Source organism: Haliotis rufescens, unplaced genomic scaffold (assembly GCF_023055435.1).
Source record: "Haliotis rufescens isolate VD_foot unplaced genomic scaffold, xgHalRufe1.0.p SCAF_5, whole genome shotgun sequence".
In the NCBI taxonomy this organism is placed as follows: domain Eukaryota; kingdom Metazoa; phylum Mollusca; class Gastropoda; order Lepetellida; family Haliotidae; genus Haliotis; species Haliotis rufescens.
Genome location: NW_025964223.1, coordinates 21,940,110 through 21,957,501, shown reverse-complemented (window position 1 = coordinate 21,957,501; position 17,392 = coordinate 21,940,110). Strand labels below are relative to the sequence as shown.

The window sequence follows — 17,392 nt, the reverse complement described above, 5'->3', positions numbered from 1 at the left end:
AACAAAAATTAATCTGACCTGCAATTGGGAAAATAATTAAGGAAGCCTAAAAAATAAACTCACAAATTCTCTTGGGATTATTCCCTTAATCTAGGTATGTGCTATCAACATCTCAATCACAGTCAATTTTAGAAAATCTGTTTTTATTTTGTAAAATGCCTCAAGGAAGACATGTCATTGACATTTAAAAAACTGATTGGCTGATTGAAACTTATTCGATTTAAAAGAATTTGGATTGCGTACTGTCGACTTCTGGACCTTTTCCTTAAAGATTAAAGGAACTAAGTAATGATCACCCATCTCCTAATCACGGCTTCAATTTAAAGATGAGAAAAATTAATAAGTGCTCCTATGTGCATCCCTTTGCTCCTGACTTTGTTAAATGTCTTGGGCATTAATTATATTGATTAGGGTACAGCTGATGACCTTGAAGACTGACCTTCAGTTGTGGCCTGGCTGTTTGGTATCATTCACGCACCAGGATAGGTCCCAGACACTCTATTGCTTGTCAGGACACGGGTTAGGATAGGTCCCAGACTCTCTATTGCTTGTCAGGACACTGGTTAGGATAGGTCCCAGACGCTCTATTGCTTGTTAGGACACGGACAAGGATAGGTCCCGGACACTCTATTTCTTGTCAGGACACGGGTCAGGATAGGTCCTGGACACTCTATTGCTTGTCAGGACACGTGTTAGGAAAGGTCCCAGACACTCTATTGCTTGTTAGGACACGGGCAAGGATAGGTCCCGGACACTCTATTGCTTGTCAGGACACGGGTTAGAATAGGTCCCAGACACTCTATCGCTTGTCAGGACACGGGTTAGGATAGGTCCTGGACACTCTATTGCTTGTCAGGACACGGGTCAGGATAGGTCCCGGACACTCTATTGCTTGTCGGGACACGGGTTAGGATAGGTCCTAGACACTCTATTGCTTGTCAGGACACGTGTTAGGATAGGTCCCAGACACTCTATTGCTTGCCAGGACACGTGTTAGGATAGGTCCCAGACACTCTATTGCTTGTCAGGACACGGGTTAGGATAGGTCCCAGACACTCTATTGCTTGTCGGGACACGGGCAAGGACAGGTCCCAGACACTCTATTGCTTGTCAGGACACGTGTTAGGATAGGTCCCAGACACTCTATTGCTTGTCAGGACACGTGTTAGGATAGGTCCCAGACACTCTATTGCTTGTCAGGACACGTGTTAGGATAGGTCCCAGACACTCTATTGCTTGTCAGGACACGTGTTAGGATAGGTCCCAGACACTCTATTGCTTGTCAGGACATGTGTTAGGATAGGTCCCAGACACTCTATTGCTTGTCGGGACACGGGCAAGGACAGGTCCCAGACACTCTATTGCTTGTCAGGACACGTGTTAGGATAGGTCCCAGACACTCTATCGCTTGTCAGGACACGGGCAAGGATAGGTCCCGGACACTCTATTGCTTGTCAGGACACGGGTTAGGTAGGTCCCAGACGCTCTATTGCTTGTCAGGACACTGGTTAGGATAGGTCCTAGACACTCTATTGCTTGTCAGGACACTGGTTAGGATAGGTCCCGGACACTCTATTGCTTGTCAGGACACGGGTCAGGATAGGTCCCAGACACTCTATTGCTTGTCGGGACACGGATCAGGATAGGTCCTAGACACTCTATTGCTTGTCAGGACACTGGTTAGGTAGGTCCCGGACACTCTATTGCTTGTCAGGACACAGGTTAGGATAGGTCCTAGACACTCTATTGCTTGTCAGGACACGGGTCAGGATAGGTCCCAGACGCTCTATCGCTTTGTCAGGACACGTGTTAGGTAGGTCCCGGACACTCTATTGCTTGTCGGGACACAGGCAAGGATAGGTCCCAGACACTCTATTGCTTGTCAGGACACGTGTTAGGAAAGGTCCCAGACACTCTATTGCTTGTCAGGACACAGGTTAGGTAGGTCCGAGACACTCTATTGCTTGTCAGGACACAGGTTAGGTAGGTCCCGGACACTCATTGCTTGTCGGGACACAGGCAAGGATAGGTCCCAGACACTCTATTCCTTGTCAGGACACGTGTTAGGAAAGGTCCCAGACACTCTATTGCTTGTCAGGACACAGGTTAGGTAGGTCCCAGATGCTCTATTGCTTGTCAGGACACGGGTTAGGATAGGCCCCAGACACTCTATTGCTTGTCAGGACACGGATTAGGATAGGTCCTAGACACTCTATTGCTTGTCAGGACACGTGTTAGGATAGGTCCCAGACACTCTATTGCTTGCCAGGACACAGGTTAGGATAGGTCCCAGACACTCTATTGCTTGTCAGGACACGTGTTAGGATAGGTCCCAGACACTCTATTGCTTGTCAGGACACGTGTTAGGATAGGTCCCAGACACTCTATTGCTTGCCAGGACACAGGTTAGGTAGGTCCCAGACGCTCTATTGCTTGTCAGGACACGTGTTAGGATAGGCCCCAGACACTCTATTGCTTGTCAGGACACGGATTAGGATAGGTCCTAGACACTCTATTGCTTGTCAGGACACATGTTAGGATAGGTCCCAGACACTCTATTGCTGGCCAGGACACAGGTTAGGATAGGTCCAAGACACTCTATTGCTTGTCAGGACACGTGTTAGGATAGGTCCTAGACACTCTATTGCTTGTCAGGACATGTGTTAGGATAGGTCCCAGACACTCTATTGCTTGCCAGGACACAGGTTAGGATAGGTCCCAGAGACTCTATTGCTTGGTGGGACACGGGTTAGGATAGGTCCCAGACACTCTATTGCTTGTCAGGACATGTGTTAGGATAGGTCCCAGACACTCTATTGCTTGTCAGGACACGTGTTAGGATAGGTCCTGGACACTCTATTGCTTGTCAGGACACGTGTTAGGATAGGTCCTGGACACTCTATTGCTTGTTGGGACACGTGTTAGGATAGGTCCCAGACACTCTATTGCTTGTCAGGACAGGGGCAAGAATGGGTCACAGACACTCTATTGCTTCTCGGGACATGGGTTAGGATTGGTCCCGGACACTCTATTGCTTGTGAGAATTGACTAAAGTGGATATGGTGGTCAGACTCGGTGACCTGGTTGTATGTTATCATGCCCTGAGCATATAAGTCCTTGCTCACAACATCAATCAATTGTTTGTCTGTTTGACTTGATTGTTTACTGGCCACTGTAACATAGTTGGAATATTGTTGACTGCAGCACAAAACAACAAACAAACTGAGTTACTGCAGTACAAATATATACTCTCACTCATGCATCTTGTTTCAGATAGACGATGTTTCTACCCGTGTGGTAGATCTACCACATATCAGAACAATCTACAAGGAAACTGTAGAATGCCTCCTCCATGCTGGCCACTATGAAGACTGTGTCATTGTCTGTGACAAGGCCCTAGAGTCTATCCGTCTGACCCTCAACCCGTCTGCTACCTCATTTGGAGCAGACAATATCAGCAGTCTCCTTGGTCCAGACGACAGTGAAGATCTCTCACAAACCATTAGCACCAACTCCAGAAAGAGGCCAAGATCTTCCTCCTGTGACCTCTCTCTGGCCAATCAGAATGAAGATGACTGGCAAGATGTTCAACATCATATGACCTTGACATTGTGTAAAGCAGACGCTTTGATTGCCTTGAATGACCACGACAATGCATCAGATTCATTACACAGGTAAAAAATACAGATTTCAGGACTGTTAACCTTATTTCAACAAATTCCATGGATTAAACTATTTGCTGTTCTTACAAACTGGGTTAAAACTGTGTCCCATACTTCCATATTTGGAAAGAAAATTTGCCTTGGAGCACTTTGCATTTTTTGTCATATTTAGACAATGATTTCCTACAAATAGCGTAATATTGACCTTTTTTTATTTGTACACACTTGCAACAATGCTACAAACCTGCCAAAGAGAATGGCATGTGAGAACCGCAGATAGCAGTCTAGACCTTAGTCAGTAATGCTGACATTGTTAGAAATGTAGCCACTGTGGTTGTTTTAAGCATTGTTTGTGTAATTTGACTAATCTGCTGTGCAGTCCCTTGCCTTGGCCCTTCAAGCTTGTGCCACTCTGATATTCCATGCAGTTGTTGTTTACAGTCAAATCTCAGTGTTAACTTTGAAATGCTTGTTTCTCTGCGTCTAGGTGTATTTAATAATTACGGAGGCTATTCCCTGCACGGTGTTGTTTAGTGGTAACCTAGCGTGAAATGTGTTGTCCATGGTTCTGCACCAATCATTCGATACAGGGTAAGAGGGTCGGGAATTGCAAACTTGACCGTAAATTTAGTAGTAAAGAACGGCCATGTCGGCAAACATCTACTTCAGTAGAGAGCGAAAGGACAAAGCCAAGAGACTGTACGTTCAAGACTTAACGCCTTTTTCTAAATAAACATGCTTTCATCTGTCAGGGCCATTGAAGCACTTCTGGAATGCAGTGGACGATGGTCGGAGGTTTCGGAAGCTGATATCCCGACGACCTCCGAACCTGTCCCCAAACGCCGGAGAACGGTAAATGATGAGGAGGTTTTAATTAAAACAGGTACTACTTGAAAATGTGTGTATATGCCGAACCCTTAGTGGGTGGGTGGGTTTAAGTAGGTGATTGCTCACTTTAATCGGGTGGCTTTTGTTTGCATCAGGACTAAGTTCTTCAGGTATTCCACAAATCGCTATCTCTTGGGTTTACATAATTGTTCAAACATGCTCTCAACCCGTTCTGTGAAGAAAAAAAAACTGTTAGTGTTTTGGTTTATTTTGGTGAACGAATGGGTGTTTTTACGGACATTGTGGGTGACTGTCTGAAACGAGCAAACAGGGTTGTTTTAATTGGGATGGGTAATCGAATGCTTGGGTTGCTTGGATTCAGCCCTTCATCCTCATCAGGGAGGAATGTTGCTGCAGACTTGACGCTGATGAATGAAAGAGTGTCTAATAGGGCTCATGTACTGTAAATCGTGAAATTAATGAGTCTCCAAAAGAATGCGATAGCTGGCCCCTAGCCCAAAATGCGACACCCCCCTCCTCTCAAGCATCAGTGGACTTATATATAAAGAAGATGTCCTCTGTCCGGTTTACAGGAGAATCCTCACCCTAATTAGCGCTTAGTACTTCCACTAAAACAATACATGCGCAATGGATCGTGTCGGCCTTTGACACAGTCGCAAAGAACAAAGACACCGTGTTGCGTGGGTGGCGTCTGTCTGGATCAGTGATGACATAAGTGTGTAGAACTCTTGTCTTGACCCCAGCAGTGACAATTCACAGGATGTAATTAGTGTTTGAATGACATTGTTTATTATATACTTGTAACAAGTGCTGCTCAATAAACAGTGCCGATCCCGAGCCAACCAGTCCTTGTTTTGGCCCCTTAATGCTGATTACTAGGCAGGGTAACAACAAGTACCATCTTTTAGCATCTTTTGGTGCGATGCTGCCAGGGATCGATCCCTACCTTCGCTCTCTGGGAAGGCGCTCTACCACTAGACCACGGAGAAGATCTTTTTCTGTTGAATTTGTTGATGTATATAAATCACAAAAAATAATCCAAATATACTGATATTCCAAAAAATTTGATTAATCATTAAAATACTGTGTCAAATATACATTTTACTGATATTCCTTGGCAAATCACAATAAAATATAACTATAGTGTCCAAAAAAATAGTTCCTCAGAGATATCATCCAAAAAATATTTTCATCAATTTCATAAAACACTCATGCTCTTTCTATAAACTCATATTTGAAACTTTCATATTCAGAAGTCCTTGTTACTTCCTTGACAGCCAAAAACTTCCATGTTCTGAATCCGCTGGGATGTTTTGTACCGCCAACTCACTCCTGCCCATCACAGACTGCGTGCGTCCTGCACTGATCTCAGCACTAGGGATTGTCCGACTTCCTTTATACATTTGCTAACGATTAAACCAGATTTACACCTGTGTTACACCTGTATCACCCACTCACTGCAGACTCTTACAGCCACACCGCCACTGACAGCGGCGCAACATCGCACACGCCAACACTGCAGACATCGCCTATTATCATTCACCAATCCTCAGCCTGGGTAGAGTGAATGCACTGTGAAGGGCTGCACACTGTCCCACTCAGCTCAATCAGGTCAGAGGGGGACGGACTTGAATAAGTCAGCTTGTAGTCAGTTAACCTTTTTCTCAATTGAATACTCTGCATACTTTTACATACATGTGGTAGATGTAAATGCTATTTGTTGTATAGAAAATCGGTGTTATCTGATTCGCTAGAGTGAGTTTTCAATGCTGTTACACCCTTGAGCGAGCTGTGTGTTCAAGTGTGAATGAGACACTCCTTGTGTGCTTTCTATAGTGTACCAGTAAAACAGAATTTATTCGAAGGAATAGATCTCAGTAGGTGTATGTTTTATCATACATACAAAGATGAGCATTTAATAAGTCTCCAAAGGTATTCTATGTCAAGGATGTATTGAAATTGCGTTAGAAAGAAATATTTCTGAGGAGGTATTAAACTGCAGTGTATTGGAGTAGTGTCAACTAGGCAATATATTGGCCACGTCATCACAATACAGGTGACCTTGTTTCCTAGTGGTTGGAGTGAGTGAGTGAGTATGGTTTTACGCCGCTTTTAGAAATATTCCAGCAATATCACGGCAGGGGACACCAGAAATGGGCTTCACACATTGTACCCATGTCGGGAATCGAACCCGGGTCTTCGGCGTGACGAGCAAACGCTTTAACCGCTAGGCTACCCGACCTCCCTCAGTGCGTGGAAGTGTTTTTCTGTTTGTCATTCTGTGATTCTTCAATCCTGGTCGTGGTGTGATGTTTACTTTTAGACAATATAAAACATGTTTGTTTGTTTAACGCCGCACTCAGCAATAGTCCAGCTATATGACGGCGGTCTGTAAAATAATTGAGTCTGGACCAGACAATCCAGTGATTGACATCATGAGCATCGATCCACGCAGTTTATATAAAACATGTAATTACCATAGGGTTAGAGACAACCATGTTCATAAACATTGTATCTGCACGAGCGCAAACATCACTTTACTGACACCGATGTGTGCGTCATCCGGACGGCATTGTCGACGTCATTTGAATCTTATTGTGACGTAAGGTCGGAATGACATCACACTAGAAAACATCATAGCTGAAGATTGTTGACGTCATTCGATAACTGTGGTTTTTCAGTACGGCAGTTGTGATCGGTGCATTGTTTTAAAGGGGAGCTTTGAAGGATTAAGAAATAATGGATAATAAAGAAATTATTACACTTGTGTGTGTGTCATACTGATTTTACGAAACTAGTGTAAGAATTCATGTTTAACCCTCACCCTTTCTTGGTAAATACAAGAATTCTGACACTCATTTTGTAAAATCAGTAAAACCCGTACAATAATCTCTATTTATCACACCTGTATAATATTATGAAGACATTGTAGTGAAAGATCAGCATGGCCTCTTTTCATAATCTTGACAAAATATTTCATCTAGACACCTGTTTATTCCTTTCCCCAACATTTATGTGCGTTCCCAAGGCAACAAGTTGGACTTTGTATGCTCATCATGAAAGTCCTGGAGCATTTTGATATTGTGGAATATTCATATTTTTTTCATTTTCCCTGGCAAACATGTCTCAATGTGTCAGGTAAAATAGTAAATTAATGCTTCCCATTTATAAATGATATTATGAATAGTCCCTAACTGTTAGTTGAGAAATAGATGCTGGATCTCTGACAAACTCTGTGTTGTAACTTGGTCATTGTGTTTGTTTGTTTGTTTGTTGTTTGTTTGTTGTTTAACACAGCAATATTCCAGCTGGGGACCTATTTATTACCCAGATTTCTCATGGGTGTCTGTGGTTGTAGCACTCCTGCCTGAAATGTGGTTGGTTTTATTTCAGAAACCAGTTCCTGCCCTGGGTGGAAATCCCTCCTGGTTCAGGCATGTTGCAAATTCTCCAGCCTCCTGACTGACCAGGGGAAGACATCAGATGCCCTTCACTACTCCAGGATAGCCGTACAGACTCTCCCAGGTAGCAGCCACTATCTCTTTCCCCCCCACCAGACACACCCAGGTGCAGAAGCCACTGACAGACCTTGGTGCAATTCCTATTATTTTATTGTCTTCCAACCCCCCCAGACACACACACCACACCACACCACACCACACCACACCACACCACACCACACCACACCACACACCACCACACCAGACACAAACGGTATCCCAAGCCCAACTGTCACCTCCACCGTATCCACTGTGTTGTTGCAGGAGACACAAGGGCATGGTACACCTGCTGCACAGCTCTCCACCAGTCAGGGAGGGAGGCCCCACCCCCACACCACACCAGACACACCCGGTACTGTAGGTACTGTCCCCACCCCTACTGTCCCCACCCTAACTGTCACCACCACCGTATCCACTGTGTTGTTGCAGGAGACACAAGGGCATGGTACACCTGCTGCACAGCTCTCCACCAGTCAGGGAGGGAGGAGGAATCCTGCCGGGCGTGGCTGCATCACAGGGAGGTGGGGCAACTCTCTGACGACAGCCACCTGCAGAGGGAGCTTGACAAGAAACAATCACAACTCAGGTAATTAAACCAAACACTGACAGACTCCCTTGTAGTATCCAACAGCCACCCGATGAGCCCTGGTCCAACAGACTGATTTCATGGCAGCCACTGGGATTTGACTCACCAAGTATTGAGCAGCCTCTAGTGCTGTGTTTGTTTGTTGTTTAACGCCACACTCAGTAATATTCCACCTATATGATGGAGTCATATAAATAATCGAATCTGGACCAGACAATCAGTGATTGACTTCATGAGCATCGATCTACGCAATTGGGACACAGCGTCATGCAGCAACCAAGTCAGTGAGCCTGACCTCTCAATCCCATTTGTCGCCTCTTACAACAAACATTGTTGCCTTTACGACAAGCAAGGTTGCTGAAGACCTATTTTAACCCAGATCTTCACAGGTTATAGTGCAGTGCAGACTGGTGCAGATGTGATTGTTCCACTTAACAATGACAGCAATGGTCATGTGGGTATCCGTGCTGCAGCCTGGCTGGGCTGGTGTATCATCAATGTCACAGTACTTACCACTAGGCCTTGCTTTGGGCCTCAGTTGCATCTGACCTGTTAATGATCTAGAGATGGGACATTTGGGACATTTAGGGGCCCCTGTGGGGCACTCAAAGATAATAATACACATGTAAGCATGCATGTACACACTCACACAAACACTCGCACACAGGCACACACACACATGCTGATTGTGTGTCGTCATACCCCAACGGTGTGGATCTTGTTCACACTTGATTATTGTCATATTGCTGAGTGTGGCGTCAAACAACAAACAAACAATGTCAAATTGAAACCATAATCTTGATTAAAGAAAATGAAGAAAAATAATTTTGCTCCTTTTTCGTGTAAATAGCTTGCCAGGTGTGAGCTGTGGTCCTTGGTGTTGTTGAACACAAATGTTACCTGAGATTATTCAAGGCCCCAGCGACCCGTGAAGATTCCGGGGTAGAATAGGTCTTCAGCAACCCATGCTTGCTGTAAAGGGCGACTATGCTTGTCATAAAAGGCAACTAACGGGATCGGGTGGTCAGGCTCGCTGACTTGGTTGATGCATGTCATCGATCCCAATGGCGTGGATCGATGCTCATGACATTAATCACTGGATTGTCTGGTCCATACTCGATTATATAGAGACCGCCGTCATATAGCTGGAATATTGCTGAGTGCGGCGTTAAACAACAAACAAACAAACCAATCAAGGCCCCAGCACATTTGATCTCTTACATGCATCTACTGAAACTTTAGATTTTTAGGACAAGCTCATCTGTAAAACAAGATACAAAACCAGTATAGCCACGTAATACCTAAATGTCATCCCTGATACTCTGATATAACAGACATCACCTTCATTATTCACACACTAATAGCAATTCTTAATCCTCTATTGTTGTCCTACATGAAACAGACAAATAGAACCAACCGTTACAATATGTTACTGATTTTGTGTCAACAGCCATTTGTAAGTGAGACTTTGATTACAGGCCTCGATGTGTAACACTTGCAAGTATTGATTGAGGTACATGTGTGGCAGTAGATATCGTCACGGCAACTGTCACACCTGGTGTAGATGGCACCACAGTGGACATACATACACTCGCCTCATGGTAGCACTGACTCATCTTGATAACATCTGTGGCTGAGCGGAATAAACATGGCGGGAACTTCATTTATTAATTGTAGAAATTAATATTGCCTTCTGCAATCGTGGTACGCCTACTCACTGATCTGAGATAGTATGGAAAAGCTATGACCCTCCTCAAGTGTGTGTCATTTTTCTAATCGGATCTGATCATGGTTGCTGTAAATAGTGGGGAATTGATTGAGTTGCCTGATCAGTTCACACACAATTTCCTAAAATTATTATCGACAATATTGAGTAAATGTTTTATGACTTTTATGATTTGGACTGTAAAAAAAGCCATGAATTCATAAGACAGTTGTTGTTGCAAGACAGTAAATATCAGTAATGACAACTAATGGGATTGACTGTCATACTTCACATCATATTTGTTGACTTGCTATTTCTGGAGTTCTGTGCGAGCAGTCATATTTTGGATTTGGTAAAATGCATGATAATCATAACATGCTACCTCTCCTCTGATATATTGCTAAAAGCATCATAAAACCATACTCACTCACTCACTCAATCAAATGACATCACTTATCTTTGCCACTGAAGCTGGTTACCTGTACTTTTTGCATTCAAGACACAGGGGATTACAGCTTACAAACTGAAAAAGAGAATGATATTGGATGATTCTCACCCTTGTCTCTTGTTATATATTACTGAACCGATTCACTCACTCCCTCACTCACTAAATCGCTACCTCACTCACTCACTCACTCACTCACTGATCGACTCACTCACTCACTCACTCAGAGTCTGAGACCTCCATCATTAATCTGACATGCCAGGATCTAGCCCGGGATGCTGTTAGAAGCTGCGTTAAACGCAACTCACACACTCACAGAGTAATCCACAATAAATTAAAGTATATTGTTGCCATACTACCTTTTAGATTCTGATCCTGTTTTGCCATTAATGCTTGTTTTACAGGAAGCTATTAACAGAGAATGAGGATACAGCACTTGAAAGTGGAGACCTTGGCTCTCGAGCAGCACTTGAGATGGATGTAAAGTCTATACAGCATATGCTTCATCAAGAGCATCACGACAGACTCCATGTTTGAGGATGTAGATGTAGCCCTGTACCAGGTCTGCTGTACGAGATGGATGTAAAGTCTATACAGCATATGCTTCCACAAGAACATCCACGACAGACTCTGTGTTTGAGGATGTAGATGTAGCCCTGTACCAGGTCTGCTGTACGAGATGGATGTAAAGTCTATACAGCATATGCTTCCACAAGAACATCCACGACAGACTCTGTGTTTGAGGATGTAGATGTAGCCCTGTACCAGGTCTGCTGTACGAGATGGATGTAAAGTCTATACAGCATATGCTTCCACAAGAACATCCACGACAGACTCTGTGTTTGAGGATGTAGATGTAGCCCTGTACCAGGTCTGCTGTACGAGATGGATGTAAAGTCTATACAGCATATGCTTCCACAAGAACATCCACGACAGACTCTGTGTTTGAGGATGTAGATGTAGCCCTGTACCAGGTCTGCTGTACGAGATGGATGTAAAGTCTATACAGCATATGCTTCCACAAGAACATCCACGACAGACTCTGTGTTTGAGGATGTAGATGTAGCCCTGTACCAGGTCTGCTGTACGAGATGGATGTAAAGTCTATACAGCATATGCTTCCACAAGAACATCCACGACAGACTCTGTGTTTGAGGATGTAGATGTAGCCCTGTACCAGGTCTGCTGTACGAGATGGATGTAAAGTCTATACAGCATATGCTTCCACAAGAACATCCACGACAGACTCTGTGTTTGAGGATGTAGATGTAGCCCTGTACCAGGTCTGCTGTACAAGACCACCACCGTGTCTTGTTGACAGAACATCTGCCCAGAGCTTCCATCTCAGGCCCTGTCACTCCAACAGATAGCTGTTACGCCTGGTGCTGGGCATTAAGAGGATAAACCAAGGACTGGTCGGGTTGGAGTCCCAACTGGAGTATCCATGTTACACTGTGCCATGGTATCTCCTAGTACAAGTAGACACGGACGGATGCATGCACACACGCGCTAGGTGCTCGGCATTAAGTGGATAAACCATGGATTGGTCAGCTCAGAGCCCTAAGTGAGGTAACCATGTTAAACTGTGCCATGGTATCTCTGTGGGCTAGCACTATAAAACTGTAATTAATCCAGACTAGTACAAGCAGACACGGACGGATGCATGTACGCACACACGCGCTAGGTGCCTCAGCATTAAGTGGATAAACCAAGGACTGGTAGGCTCGGAGTCCCAACTGGGGTATCCATGTTAAACTGTGCCATGGTATCTCTGTGGGCTAGCACTATAAAACTGCAATTAATCCAGACTAGTACAAGCAGACACGGACAGATACACACATGCATGCATGCATGAACGTGCATACATAGGTAAGTGCAATAATGTTAAAAGTGACGTTAAACCTCACTTCACTTCCCCTGCTGTACCACATGGTACAAAATGTACCGGATGTTGTGTATCACCGGTGACCTCACACCTTGTGACCATGATGAGAATCAAACTGGCATCTTCATCTTGAGAAGGAAATGCTCTCGAACCCCCGGTACCCAGATCCACGAGGAGCATGTCCTAATGTTGCATCCTCAGAATGAACTCAGTCCCAAGAAGACACAAGTGTTTGAACTGTTATGAATGTTTAAACCAATAAATGACAGATCCGTGATAATAAACAAAATTCACTGATGTAAGGTGCACCAGCTTTAGAGAAACATTTTCTATGTCTGTACTGTGAAAGTACCCGTGTGTTAAGTTTGTAATTGTTATTTTTGTTGACAATAAACTTTGTTGTTTATATTGATGGTCCATGTTTAGATTGTCTACATGCTGCTCATTCTGTTGTCATATGTCTTAAATAACAACAGTCATGGTTTGTCTGTGCCAGACACAAACTCAAGGCTTCTGAAATACAGTTGTTCTGGGTCTCCTTTGAATCGCAGACTTAAAACAAATGGCTGAAACAGGAACTTAGTCAAACTGGTGACAGGCACATAGTGCTGTGATCTTTGTTGTTTTTTTGCATCTATTCTTGGTTGGATAAAAAAGTTGCTGATTTTTTCATTTATATTTGTGGGATCTGACAATAAATAGTGAGGTTGAGTGGTTAGTAAAAACACTGACACTGAAACGTCCTGACCTCCTACTGTTATTGAGGACCATAGTCAGTCTGGGATCTGGTGTGTGTGGGATGATCGAAGGTTTGAAACAGGCCATTGCACAAGTGGAAACTGTCCAAACATCCCACCCATGTCTCCACCATTGGGGGGGGCACGGGTGGCCCAGTCGTCTAAGGCGCTGCGATTCGCTGTGCAGAGTTGCGTCCCTTGGGCACGCCAGAAACCTATGATTGTAGGTTTGAATCCCGGTTCGACCCAATTATGTTTCTAGGTTTGTCAGAACCATACCCGTGCTCGTGGGTTTCACCGAAGTGGTAAACATCTGAGACCTGCATCACTTCGGGCTTTCCTCCCACATTAAGCTGACACGCCGTGATATAACTGGAATACTGTTAAAAGCGGCGTTAAACCCAACTCACTCACTCACACACTCACTCACTCACTCCACCATTGGGGACTCCTGCATCTGCTGTGTGTGGTTTAGGTTGCCTGTCTGGGGTGGGGGATGGAAACACGGGCCAACAAAAAAAAAGAAAGAAGGTAAACAACAAATAACTTGTGTGTATTACAGCGGAAAGCAATCTTCAGTGTGTGTTGTTTAACAAACAGGTGAGTCATTTCGGGAACTTGGGCCATCACTCTTCACCCCTGTTAAATCGAGTAGGGTAGGTTACAGACATCCCACCCTGCTGCAGTGGGATACAGACACCCCACCCTGCTTGAGTAGGTTACAGACACCCCACCCTGCTGGAGTAGGTTACAGACACCCCACCCTGCTGGAGTAGGTTACAGACACCTCTCCCTGCTGGAGTAGGTTACAGACACCTCACACTGCTGGAGTAGGTTACAGACACCCCACCCTGCTGGAGTAGGTTACAGACACCTCACCCTGCTGGAGTAGGTTACAGACACCTCACCCTACTGGAATAGGTTACAGACACCTCATCCTGCTGGAGTAGGTTACAGACACCCCATCCTGCTGGAGTAGGATACAGACACCTCGCCCTGCTGGAGTAGGTTACAGACACCTCACCCTGCTGGAGTAGGTTACAGACACCTCACCCTGCTGGAGTAGGATACAGACACCCCACCCTGCTGGAGTAGGTTACAGACACCTCGCCCTGCTGGAGTAGGTTACAGACACCTCACCCTGCTGGAGTAGGTTACAGACACCCCACCCTGCTGGAGTAGGTTACAGACACCTCACCCTGCTGGAGTAGGTTACAGACACCTCACCCTACCGGAGTAGGTTACAGACACCCCACCTTGCTGGAGTAGCTTACAGACATCTTCCCTGTTGGAGTAGGTTACAGACACCTCACACTGCTGGAGTAGGTGACAGACACCTCACCCTACTGGAGTAGGTTACACAAACCTCTCCCTGCTGGAGTAGGTTACAGACACCTCACACTGCTGGAGTAGGTGACAGACATGTCACCCTGCTGGAGTAGGTTACAGACATCTCACCCTGCTGGAGTAGGTTACAGACACCTCACCCTGCTGGAGTAGGTTACAGACACCCGCCCTGCTGGAGTAGGTTACAGACACCTCACCCTGCTGGAGTAGGTTACAGACACCTCACCCTGCTGGAGTAGGTTACAGACACCTCACACTGCTGGAGTAGGTTACAGACACCTCACCCTACTGGAGTAGGTTACAGACACCTCACCCTGCTGGAGTAGGTTACAGACACCTCACCCTACTGGAGTAGGTTACAGACACCTCACCCTGCTGGAGTAGGTTACAGACACCTCACCCTGCTGGAGTAGGTTACAGACACCTCACCCTGCTGGAGTAGGTTACAGACACCCCACCCTGCTGGAGTAGGTTACAGACACCTCACCCTGCTGGAGTAGGTTACAGACACCCGCCCTGCTGGAGTAGGTTACAGACACCTCACACTGCTGGAGTAGGTGACAGACATGTCACCCTGCTGGAGTAGGTTACAGACATCTCACCCTGCTGGAGTAGGTTACAGACACCTCACCCTGCTGGAGTAGGTTACAGACACCCGCCCTGCTGGAGTAGGTTACAGACACCTCACCCTGCTGGAGTAGGTTACAGACACCTCACCCTACTGGAGTAGGTTACAGACACCTCACCCTGCTGGAGTAGGTTACAGACACCTCACCCTGCTGGAGTAGGTTACAGACACCTCACCCTGCTGGAGTAGGTTACAGACACCCCACCCTGCTGGAGTAGGTTACAGACACCTCACCCTGCTGGAGTAGGTTACAGACACCCGCCCTGCTGGAGTAGGTTACAGACACCTCACCCTGCTGGAGTAGGATACAGACACCTCACCCTGCTGGAGTAGGTTACAGACACCCGCCCTGCTGGAGTAGGTTACAGACACCTCACCCTGCTGGAGTAGGTTACAGACACCTCACCCTGCTGGAGTAGGTTACAGACACCTCACACTGCTGGAGTAGGTTACAGACACCTCACCCTACTGGAGTAGGTTACAGACACCTCACCCTGCTGGAGTAGGTTACAGACACCTCACCCTGCTGGAGTAGGTTACAGACACCTCACCCTGCTGGAGTAGGTTACAGACACCTCGCCCTGCTGGAGTAGGTTACAGACACCCCACCCTACTGGAGTAGGTTACAGACACCTCATCCTGCTGGAGTAGGTTACAGACACCCCACCCTGCTGGAGTAGGTTACAGACACCTCACCCTGCTGGAGTAGGTTACAGACACCTCACCCTGCTGGAGTAGGTTACAGACACCCCACCCTGCTGGAGTAGGTTACAGACACCTCACCCTGCTGGAGTAGGTTACAGACACCTCACACTGCTGGAGTAGGTTACAGACACCCCACCCTGCTGGAGTAGGTTACAGACACCCCACCCTGCTGGAGTAGGTTACAGACACCCCACCCTGCTGGAGTAGGGTACAGACACCTCGCCCTGCTGGAGCAGGTTAGACACCTCACCCTGCTGGAGTAGGTTACAGACACCTCACCCTACTGGAATAGGTTACAGACATCTCACCCAGCTGGAGTAGGTTACAGATATCTCACCCTGCTGGAGTAGGTTACAGACCCCTCACCCTGCTGGAGTAGGTTACAGACATCTCACCCAGCTGGAGTAGGTTACAGACATCTCACCCAGCTGGAGTAGGTTACAGATATCTCACCCTGCTGGAGTAGGTTACAGACACCTCACCCTGCTGGAGTAGGTTACAGACACCTCACCCTGCTGGAGTAAGTTACAGACACCTCACCCTGCTGGAGTAGGTTACAGACACCCCACCCTGCCTGAGTAGGTTACAGACACCTCACCCTGCTGGAGTAGGTTACAGACACCTCACACTGCTGAAGTAGGTTACAGACACTACCCTGCTGGAGTAGGTTACAGACACCCCACCCTGCTGGATTAGGATACAGACACCTCGCCCTGCTGGAGTAGGATACAGACACCTCACCCTGCTGGAGTAAGTTACACACACCTAACCCTACCGGAGTAGGTTACAGACACCCCACCCTGCTGGAGTAGGTTACAGACATCTTCCCTGTTGGAGTAGGTTACAGACACCTCACACTGCTGGAGTAGGTTACAGACATGTCACCCTGCTGGAGTAGCTTACAGTCACCCGCCCTGCTGAAGTAGGTTACAGACACCTCACCCTGCTGGAGAAGCTTACAGTCACCCGCCCTGCTTGAGTATATGACAGACATGTCACCCTGTTGGGAGTATCTGACAGACATGTCACCCTGTTGGAGTATCTGACAGACATGTCACCCTGCTGGAGTAGCTTACAGTCACCCGCCCTGTTGGAGTAGGTTACAGACACCTCACCCTGCTGGAGTAGCTTACAGTCACCCGCCCTGTTGGAGTATCTGACAGACATGTCACCCTGTTGGAGTATCTGACAGACATGTCACCCTGCTGGAGTATCTTACAGACATGTCACCCTGCTGGAGTATCTGACAGACATTTCACCCTGCTGGTGTAGCTTACAGACACCCGCCCTGCTGGAGTATCTGACAGACATGTCACCCTGCTGTCACAATCTCCTCAACCTGC

At 46.3% G+C, this 17,392-nt stretch overlaps 1 protein-coding gene across 9 annotated transcripts in view; it reads left to right on the top strand.

Moving 5' to 3' along the window:
- Positions 1-13,038, top strand: part of LOC124111943 — a 70,329-nt gene extending 57,291 nt beyond the window's left edge. For 3 of the 9 annotated variants that reach the window (XM_048384005.1, XM_048384004.1, XM_048384007.1), the window contains exons 12-16: positions 3,274-3,674; positions 4,415-4,545; positions 7,905-8,036; positions 8,441-8,597; positions 11,152-13,038. In XM_048384005.1, the coding sequence (XP_048239962.1) occupies positions 3,274-3,674; positions 4,415-4,545; positions 7,905-8,036; positions 8,441-8,597; positions 11,152-11,284 (954 nt within the window). In that variant the 3' untranslated portion in view covers positions 11,285-13,038. Of the gene's footprint in view, positions 1-3,273; positions 3,675-4,414; positions 4,546-7,904; positions 8,037-8,275; positions 8,333-8,440; positions 8,598-11,151 lie in introns of those variants that run through there. The other 6 variants (XR_007218316.1, XM_048384006.1, XR_007218318.1 and 3 more) reach the window with 6 other exon arrangements.
- Positions 13,039-17,392: the final 4,354 nt, after the last annotated feature.